The sequence below is a fragment of the Aegilops tauschii genome, chromosome 3 (assembly GCF_002575655.3).
Source record: "Aegilops tauschii subsp. strangulata cultivar AL8/78 chromosome 3, Aet v6.0, whole genome shotgun sequence".
Lineage (NCBI taxonomy): Eukaryota > Viridiplantae > Streptophyta > Magnoliopsida > Poales > Poaceae > Aegilops > Aegilops tauschii.
Window position 1 is genome coordinate 108,892,996 of NC_053037.3, and position 10,442 is coordinate 108,903,437.

Sequence of the window (10,442 nt, forward strand, 5' to 3'; positions counted from 1 at the left end):
GTCAAGTGTGGGCTTGCAACTGGGACAAAAAAGGTTCCGAGTTGCGAGTCGAAGGTGGGCATGCAACTAGGACAAAAAAATGTTAGCCCGCAGTTGCAACTCGAGGCTGGACTTGCAACCGAGACCAACATATGTCGGGCCGAGTTGCATGTCGGTGGTTTACTTGCAATTGTGATAATAAAAATAAAATAGGATGGCTCCAGTTTGCATGTCGATGGTCGACTTGCAACTAGGATAAAAATAAAAAGGAAGACCTCAGTTAGGAGTACACTCGCAGGAAAGATCAAAAAGATTTGGACCAAGATGCATGTCGGTGATCGACTTGCAACTAGAACAAGGAAAAAAAGACGAGCTTCTTACATATTAGGCTTAGATTTGTAAACAAAAATAAAAGCAAGAAATGGGCCGCCCGTGATTGTACTGTTTAGAAATTTGGTCCGGTTGATTCTGAGCAATGTGTGTGTGTGAGAGAGAGAGAGAGAGAGAGAGAGAAAGAAGAGGAAGAACAACAACAAAACTGACCTGCCAACGGTTAGCTTGTCTCTTCAGCTTATACATACAACTCTTCTCTTCAACTACGACGCAGAAAAAATAGACCACGAAAAATGGCCCCAAAAAGAAAGACGCACGGTGCGATGGGCCGCAAAATGAACAACGACGAGCGACACCGGACGCGCAGGACAAAACAACCGCAATCAAAGAATCACACGAAATTTATAGTGACAGATCAAATGGACTGAAACTTAGATGAGACATCACACTCATCTATAGAACTACATGCGAAGCAAAATAAATGAATTTATATTCTAAAATATGCTATATACATCTATATGTAGTCCGTATTGAAAAGAAATTTAAGCTCAGCTACTAAATGACTACAAACTGATCGATTTAAACTAGTATACTTGAAAGACAAGATAAGGCAGTCAAAGAATTAGACTGGACCATAACTGGAAGGTCAGTATGTTGAGCAGCAAGCGCCTACGGGGGTTTTACGTAAATGGGCGCCCCCGCCCCTGGGAGGGGCGATTCATTAGGATGGGTAGCTAATTCGGCCAATTAAAAGAGTACAAATCAGCCCGTATGTAGAGTTTGTAAGGAGAAGCCTGTAGGTGTAGCATTTTTGCTCATACTTACTGTGTCAGCAACGTCTGACGGGACTTTTTAAATTCCGTCGATTCCTGCTAAAAGGATTTCCACAAAAAACAACAACATGTTGATCGTCCCAATCTCCATCGTAGACTTTTTACTTCGAGGGATTTTTTGTTTGTTTATTGAACGAATCTTGCAGTCTACTCCGTATTTCACACCATGTGCCGCATTGAACGGAGAAAAATGGACACGAAAGATGCTGTGGACCACTACTCGGCCCTTGTCAATGTCAACGGCGAACTCGTATCCGCGCCAAAAATATCAGAGCATGCTCATGTGCCTAGCTGACAATACGTTATTTATGCCCCATTCTGATCCAACTCGCTCGATTTTTATTATGCGCGCTGTAATTTGACAAGTGTCTCCATCTCTGTTACACATCAACGATAATGAAATTAGCATCTAAGAAAAGGGTACAGAAATTAAGAACTCACCGGCGGCAGCGACGGCCACTGCGCACATAACAATGGAATAGAATCTAAGCACCACACGTCAATGCTAGCGCCTCAGCTACCTAAACTAGTTCATGCATTCATCCAATCCAAATCGAATCACCATCGGAGACGGTACCGACGACACCTACTGCCTACTGAGCTACCGCGGCCAGCTGCTGCACCCTCTCGGCCATGCCCTTGACGCTGGCGCCGAGGCGCGCCACGAGCGCCGCCTCGCTCCACCCCTCGGCCTTCACGGCGTCGCACTCGAACGCCCACGAGATCACGCACCCGCCTTCGCCGCCGTCGTCGAGGTCCAGGACGCGGAGCGTGGCGACGTAGCGGCCGAACCCCATGTTGCTGTCGACGACGGCGTAGCGGAGGCGCCGCGCGGCGTGGTCCGACTCCAGCAGCTCCTCGCGCGCCCACAGCCCCGCAGCGCTCGAGGCCACGTGCCGGACGCAGCCGGGGGTGATCACCAGCCGGCCATCTTCGTCGTCCTCGCTGCTGGCTCCCGTTACGCGCTCGCACACGTCGATGCCCGGCAGGTAGATGTGCGCGGAGAAGAAGCTGGCGACGTGCGCCCACGCGGCGCCCACCGGCGTGCCCGGCAGCGGGGCCTCTACGGCGCCACGCCACTGCTCCGGCGCCTCCGCAGCCTCCAGTGCCCGCCCTTGCTGCGCACCCTCCTTGTCGATCTCCATTGCCGCTGCCGCGCGCCGATCGACGACTTACAGAACGTATGCACACGAACCGACGAACGTACTACGTGTTTGGCGAGCTATGTGGTGCCGATTAAGCTGGCTAGGTTAGTTTGTTTATATATTGCAGTTCAAGAAACGACAGCTAAGCTAACGACGTGGCAGTGTGTGAGTAGGAAGCATAAGTACGTGTACTAAGCGACAGCGATTGACAGTAGTGACTAGTGAATGAGTGGATCTGTGAATCATTTTTGTAGATGTAGAGTCCTGGAATCAGGATTATGCAACTATGATTGGGTGATTGGTACACTGATTGCCAGCAAAAAAATGTGATGAAAACTTTTGGCCGGTGGTCTTAACAAGTAGAAGTAGTATAGTATATTTTTGACAGTTGGTGGTCTAACTAGTAAATTTACCAGTTGCCCCACAGCTGTCGGATTATGAGTCGGCCGGCGGCGGAGCCGTCCATCCGGGTAACGTGGAATAGTGGTAGCCCCACTCTGATTGGTGCACCGTCCCATGTTCGAGATGCAGTCATATGCAGAGAGCAGAGCACGATATATACTTTACCGTTCATTGGTGACCATACCAGTATCAATACTTTGTTTGGAAAATATACAGAGTGGACTGTGAACAAGTGCTGCGAGAATTAAATGCACCTTTCGGATCATCAAATTCACCACTAACTGTGTTATCGCGTGCGAGGGCTTTGACAGAGATGAGATTTATTTATGAGACTAGTAAATTGCCCGTACTTTCCAACGGACAAAAGATATCTACATAAACAAATAGTTAAAGTGTTATCCTATTAGAGGGCGAGAACCAATGAAGTAAAATAAAGGCACACATCTTTAAGATTATGGATCATACAACAATGAATTCTGATATGGTTTTTGGCAAGTTAGAAATATATCTTTGGACCTCCAATTAAATTAGCTCCTCGTTCATGTGTTACAGATGAGCTAGACAAAAATACTGAAAACAGAGGCCTTAGTGCATAAGATAGAGAACTTCAAAAAGTTTACCGAAAAAGGGTTTTCCCCCGCTTTGTATACAAAGCAACCAACCGAACCATACAGAGATAGGTGCTGGGGCGGAAGCAGCACAGTCACGCCCAAAAGAAACGACAGAGAAAGAGCAAAAGAAACAAATGCCGACAACGGCGGATCAACAAAAACGAAGAAGCCTCGGGATCGCTGCGCCCACCAGGATCTTCCACTAGGCTCCAAGACTCCGAAGCGCCGGCACCTATCAATACCTCCAAGAAGGATCGCGACGATGACGACGCTGCTGCCAAGGGTTTCCCCCAGTACACGACGAGGCGAGAGGAAGGGTAGCCCCCGACGCCCTCCCGGAAGGTCAGGTGGCACCCACAGGCGCCACCGCGCCGGTGTCGGCCACGCCGACGGGGGTTTCCCCCGATCCCAACCCGCACCTCGGGCGCTCCGGATCTAGCCACCAAACCAACCACTACCATGCGCCAACGCGGTCATGAGGGCCCCACGCCGTCTCACCACGGCACCGCGAAGTGAGGACAGCGCGGCGAAGAATCAGAGACGGGACTAGGGCATCAGCACCGTCGGCACGCGGGAGGGCCCCACCTCCACCGTCAGCAACGGTAGCCGTCCGGACGCAATAGCAGGAGCACACCAGGCCCGTGGGCCCACTTCAAAAAGTTTTGAGAAGAGAATTGAAAGACATTCTTAAAATGGAAGAAATTAAGTGGTTACAAAGGTATAAAGACAAAGAAATCAGAGATGGTGACTCGAACACTAGATACTATCATGCCAAGGTAAATGGGAGGAGGAGGAAAAATAGAATTATTACCCTGGAACATGAGGGGGAAACTATTGAGGGAGGTATTAAACTCATGGAACACATTACTGATTACTATAAAAAACTGTTTGGGCAAGCTGAAAATGCTACCACAAACCTTGACATTCAGAATCCTGGGGGGATTTCCTCTCAGGAAGAGAGAGACCAGACTAAACCTTTTAGCATGGACGAAATTAAAGAGGTAGTTTTTAATATGAAAAAAATAAAAGTCCAGGGCCTGATGGATTTGCCATTGACTTTTACCAACATTTTTGGGAAATGTTAAAAACAGATCTAAAAGCCATCTTGGATGATTTCCATTGTGGGAAAGTTGATCTAGTTAGGTTGAACTATGGGATTATTACCTTAGTCCCTAAAACCAAGGATGCTAGACAAATTCAAGAATTCAGACCCATATGTCCGTTGAATGTAAGCTTCAAAATTATCACTAAAGTCTTGATGAATAGACTGAGTAAAGTGGTTAACCCCATTATATCCCCCATACAAACTGCCTTTGTGAAAGGAAGATACATCATGGAAGGGGTGGTGATCCTGCATGAAGCTCTGAATTCCATTCACACAAAAAACGGAATGCTATGATGTTCAAAGTTGATTTTGAAAAAGCATATGACAAAATTAAATGGCCTTTTGTGTACAAGATGCTGAAACTCAAAAACTTTCCTGATAAATGGTGTGATTGGATCATGCATACTATGAGAGGAGGACAGGTGGGAGTGAAGGTTAATGATAACATTGGTCCCTATTTCAAAACCTTCAAAAGGGCTCAGACAAGGAGATGCTTTGTCCCCTTTATTATTTGATTTAGCAGTTGATGCTCTTGCTATTATATTAGATAAGGCTAGAACTGAGGGTTTTATTAGGGGGTGCTCACTGATTACCATGAAAATGGTGTGAATATGTTACAATATGCTGATGATACTACATTCCTGATCCAGGATGATGAAAGTTCTGCTAGAAATCTCAAATTTATCTTGACTGCTTTTGAACAAATGTCTGGTCTAACAATAAATTTTCATAAAAGTGAGATATACTTGTTTGGAGGGGGGGGGGGGCTAGAGATAAAAAAAGACCTATATCAAGAATTTTTTTCCTGTATTCTGGGGAAACCCCTTTAAAATATTTTGGTTTACCTGTCTCTAATAAGAGAATCAGAAACAGTATGTGGAAGAATGTGACTGAAAAAATTGAGAAAAGATGTGCCTGTTGGCAAGGTAGATTACTCAATATTGCAGGAAGAGTCACTTTGGTCCAATCCTGTCTTTCAAACATCCCTATCTACATGAGGTCATTATATCTCCTCCCTGCCGGTGTCAGGAAGAAGATGGATTTTTATAGAGCCAGGATGGTATGGCAAGCTGAGGAAGATAAGAAAAAATATCACCTGGTTAACTGGAAATCCTGTTGTCTCCCAAAACAGCAGGAGGGTTTGTGGATTACAAACTTAGAGATGTTTAACATTGCTCTGTTGGCTAAGTGGCTGTGGAAGTTAGAAAATGAAGACGGCTTTTGGCAAGGAATTATTAGAAAGAAATATGTTAAAAACAAATGTCTATCTGGGATAGAACATAGAAATGGGGACTCCCAATTCTGGTGAAATATTCTTAAAATCAAAAAATAGTTTTATCCTCATGTGAAGAAAAAGCTGGGCGATGGGAGAAACACCAGGTTCTGGGAAGATTGGTGGGTGGGAGATAAACCATTAAAAGATGCTTATCCCTCATTGTTCTCTATCAGCTATGATCATGGAATCTCTGTTAGATATGCCGTTGATAAAGGGTGGGATGGTTTCACCTTCAGGAGGTCTCTGTTTAGAGACACTGAATAACTCTGGACTAGTCTGAAAGGGAGATGTGAGGAAGTATTGATGTATGGAGGTAGTGATAAACCCATGTGGATGCTGACTACTGACAGAAAATTTTCTGTTAAGTCACTATACATGCACCTAATTAAAACTGATGTGGGGTTCCCCAAAAAAAATTGTGGAAAAATAAAGTTTCTACTAAAATCAAGTTCTTCTTGTGGTTGCTTGCTAGGAAAAGTATTCTTACTAGAGACAATTTGCTAAGGAGAGGGTGGAAAGGTGATAAGCATTGTGTGTTGTGTGGCAAAGATGAAACGATTGACCACCTGTTTTTTTCTTGCTCTGTAGCTAGATTGATCTGGAATTTAGTAAGATGTGCTTTTGATTTAAAACATATTCCTAGAGATTTGAATGATTGTTTGGGAAATTTGCTTAGAAATTTTCAATTAGACAACAAAAAGTTGATTCTGGTTGGTACCTCTGCTCTTCTATGGGCAATATGGAAATGCAGAAATGATATTGTCTTTGAAAGAAAGAAGATAACTGACCCAATGGGGATAGTGGAAATAATGTGTGGATGGATTTCTGATTGGGCTATTTTGCAGAAAAATGACCCAGAGGAAAAACGATGATGCTGAGGGCAAGACTCATCGAGCAAGTAGCAAGTGAAGTTTACAAGGGGTCGCAAGGATGGCGTTTTGGAGTGCTTCGACTGCAGGAGTGAAGACGTGTCTTTTGGTGGTTGTATCAGAAGCTTGCTTGGGTGCTGCTTGCCTGGAAGTTGTAATAGCTTAGTCTGGCTGGGTGCCCGGTGCTGGGCCGTGTTCTAGTCTATTATTGTGTTTCTTTTCCTCGCTGGTGTTATGTAGCTCGTTCAAACTACTATGACTTGTCGGATGCTGTGATGGTTTCTCTAATAGAAATTGAAGGGGAAACCCTCTTTTGCTCAAAAAAAATTCATGTGTCACATAATTTTGTCTAAATGAAGAATCTGTAAATAATTGGACAACTTTACTTGTGACAGAAATTAGTGAATATAAAAAGGAAAAAGGAAAACCAAAGAAAACAGGAAAAGGAAGAAACTAGAAAAGAACTAAGTCGCCCGCGCATATCACCGTACCGATTCCTATTGCGTGTAGCCGCTGCTCAAAGGGCATTCTGTACAGGCAAATCCTATTTAGAGCTGTAGGCGCCCGTTATTACTGTTTCTGCAAACGGGTGCCAACAGGCGCGTTAGTTGGGCTCAGCCCACTATGTTTTGTTCGCAACCAGCCTGCCTGTTTCATTATTTTTCTTCTTCGCCTCCCTGTTTCGTTAATTTTTCAAAAAAAGGTGTTGGGCACAGGATCTAACTTGCGATGATAGTTTGAAATGATGTGCGATAACCACCAGGCCACTAACCCGCTTGTGTACTGTTTCTTCGTTTTCCTTTTTTATTTGTTCGTCAGTTCGTTTTGTACTTTTTCTTTTTATTCTACTTCTTTTCCTTTTTTTCTTTATTTCTATGCGCGGTTTTTTTTATTTCGTGAACTTTTGTTCAAAACCGATGAACTTTTTGTATTGTATGCACTTTTTTTCAAATTCGATGAACTTTTCCAAAATTGACGAAGTTTTAAAATTGAATGAACTTTTTTCAAATAGATGAACCTTTTTATAAAATTGCTGAACTTTTTAAATATTTAATGAACTTTTTTTCAAAATTGGCGAACTTTTTGCAAATCCGATGAGCTTTTTTTCATTTTGGATGAACTTTTTTTTAACAATTGAGGAACTTTTTTTAGATTCATGTTTTTTTCGAAATTTAATGAACTGTTTTTCATTAGAAAAATAGACTTTTTCCAAATTGTTTTCAGTGGTATAGTAAATGACTAAGTAATAAATAGCGCAGTTGCATTAGTTCTAAAATAATTTGCAATAGTATGCTCTTGTTCACAAGCGTTTTGAAGCTCTAGTGGTTAAGCTAAGCAAATACAGGCAAGTGCGCCATAGGATCAATTCCCTATTCTGCCCATTTTTGGAGTGGTTTTTTCACAAAGGAATCTCTTGCTGGGCCTAGCGTATAAGCAGCCCACAGAGGGCGCGCGGTAGGAGTCATTTCGGGAAAACCCTATTCGCCGCTTGTTGCGGCGAATTGTCGGGCATTCGAACAGGGCAAGGTTGCTAGCGACGTGATATGGGCCGGCCCAGTTCCAACTTTACACTACGCCCGACCGGTTTTGGGAACCTTCTTGTAGGTTCCCTGAACCGGGTTTTTTTTCCATTGTATTCTGTTTTTTCGTTAATCTTTTTCATTTTTTCCCTTTTTTCTTCTTCTTTTTCTGTTTCTATTTACTTTTATTCTTTACTTTTCCTTTTTTTCAGTTTCATTATTTTTCAAAAAATGTTCAATATTTCCAAAATATTCTAATATAACAAAATTTGTTCATCATTTTCAAAAAATGTTCCTGTTTTCTAGTTTTGATAACAAATTTAGAAAATGTTCAACTTTTTTGAAATTATTTAGAATCTCAAAAATTGTTCGCTTCTTTTAAAAAAATATTCGATAATTTCAACCAAGTTTATCATTTTCAAAATTCGTTCAACATTTGAGAAAATTTTTGTATTTCCGAAATTGGTTCAAAAATTGAAAAAAATTATTTGGTAGTTTCAAAATTTGTTAGAAAAAACAAATTTTGTTCATATTTTTAAAATTTGTTTGTAAATACAAAAAAATGTTCGGGCAATTTGAAAAAATGTTTACTTTAAAAATTTGTCCATAATTTCAAATGTGTTCGAGTTTTCAAATTTTATTCCTTTGTAACAAAAATCAAAAAATGGTCTCAATTTTCAATAATTTCACAAATTAAACAAATGTTTTAAAAATTTGTTCTCTAATTCAAAAAATATTCGAGGAATTACAAAAAATGTTCGCTTTTTTAGAAAATTTGTTTAAATAATTTGAAAGTTTGTGTTTTCCATTTTCACCTTTTTTCAGAAGAAATATACTGAAATTTCAAATTCTGTTCACATTGTTTCAAAAACTTCTCCATGTTTTTGAAAATTTGTTGAAATAATTCCAAAAACTATACAGTTTCGCAAACAATTTGGTTGAATTAAATATCCTGCTCCTGTAAAGTCTTAAAGGGATTGCGCTGTAATTGCTCACTAATACTCATTCGATTTAGTGGCAAGCCTGACTTGCCATTGAACTGCACGTCATGTGTTCGAATCCTTCGAAGTCCGAACAGCGCTTCACTTTTATGGTTTTTTTTCGCGGAATAAACACAGTTAGCCTGGTCCCTTCGAGTGGGCCAGCCCAATCTCGGTGTACCTGCGCGTCAGCATGCTGTTGGTCGCAGCAAGCGTCGAATAGGAGCTCCTGTCATTTCCACTTACGGGCGCGGAAAATCCTATGTGACTTACATTGCGGCAAGTTGTCGACCTTTCGCACAAAGGGTTCGACACCGAGGAATGATCTGGGCCGGCCCGCCCAGTGCTGCAGCCATCCCGGTTTTGGGAAGCTTCCAGGAGATTCCTAGCTGGTTTTTTCCCGTTTTGCGAACCATCTAGGAGGTTCCGGAACCTTTTTTTTTCAATTTCATTTTCTTTTTTCTTTTACTCTTTTTTTTCTCGTTTCTTTTTTAGTTTACAAGTTTATTTTTTTAACTTCATGTTTAGAAAACTGTTTGGTAACTTAAAAATTTGTTTGTTCTTTAAAAAAGTTCATCTTAAAAAAAAAGGTTGTGTTTTTGAAAATTGTTCATATATTCGAAAAATGTTTGCATTTCTATAAAATTGTTCAGGAATTTCAAAAAATGTTCTCGTTTTTCATAAATCGTTAGGGAAGTTTTTGTTCAAAATTTTCAGAATATTTCAAGTAATGTTCTGATTTACAAAAGGTGTTCCTGTTTTCAAAAATTGTTCACAAATTTTAAAAAACGTTCTTGTATTCAATTTTTTGTTCTCGTATTCAAAAATTGTTCGCATTTCATTTTTTTTGGGGATTTTCAAAATTGTTCTCCATTTCAAAATATGTTTGTGATTTTAAAAAATGTTCCCAATATGATTTTTTTCACAAATTCTTAAAATGTTCATGTTTAAAACAAAGTTCAGAAATTGTTCGCATTTTCAATTTGTTGAGGATTTTTAATTTTGTTCTCCATTTTGAAATTTGTTCCAAAATTCGAAATATGTTCGTGATTTTAAAATTGTTCCTAATTTGAAATTTGGTCACAAATTCCAAAAATGTTCATGTTTACAAAAAGGTTCAGAAATTGTTCACTTTCCAATTTGTTTTGGAATTTCAAAATTGTTCTTCATTTCGAAATTTCTTCCAAAAATTCAAAATATATTTGTGATTTTTAGAATTGTTTCACCGTTTGAAGTTTTGTTCACAAATTCCAAAAAATTCGTGTTGACAGAAGAGTTCAGAAATTTCAAATGTGCTCGGGTTTGTGAAACATTGTTCGTAAGTTTGGAAAATAACTCAAATTTGAGAATATTGTTCGGGATTCTTTTCAAATAGTGTTTAGTCTGCTA

The 10,442-nt window shown here is 40.7% G+C and overlaps 1 protein-coding gene across 1 annotated transcript; it reads right to left on the reverse strand.

Annotated features, from left to right (window-relative positions):
• Positions 1 to 1,475: 1,475 nt before the first annotated feature.
• Positions 1,476 to 2,395, reverse strand: LOC109777970 (uncharacterized). The gene has a single exon (XM_020336532.3). The coding sequence runs from the start codon at positions 2,288 to 2,290 to the stop codon at positions 1,739 to 1,741; it is 552 nt and encodes a 183-aa protein (XP_020192121.1). The 5' UTR covers positions 2,291 to 2,395; the 3' UTR covers positions 1,476 to 1,738.
• Between the last annotated feature and the right edge of the window lie 8,047 nt (positions 2,396 to 10,442).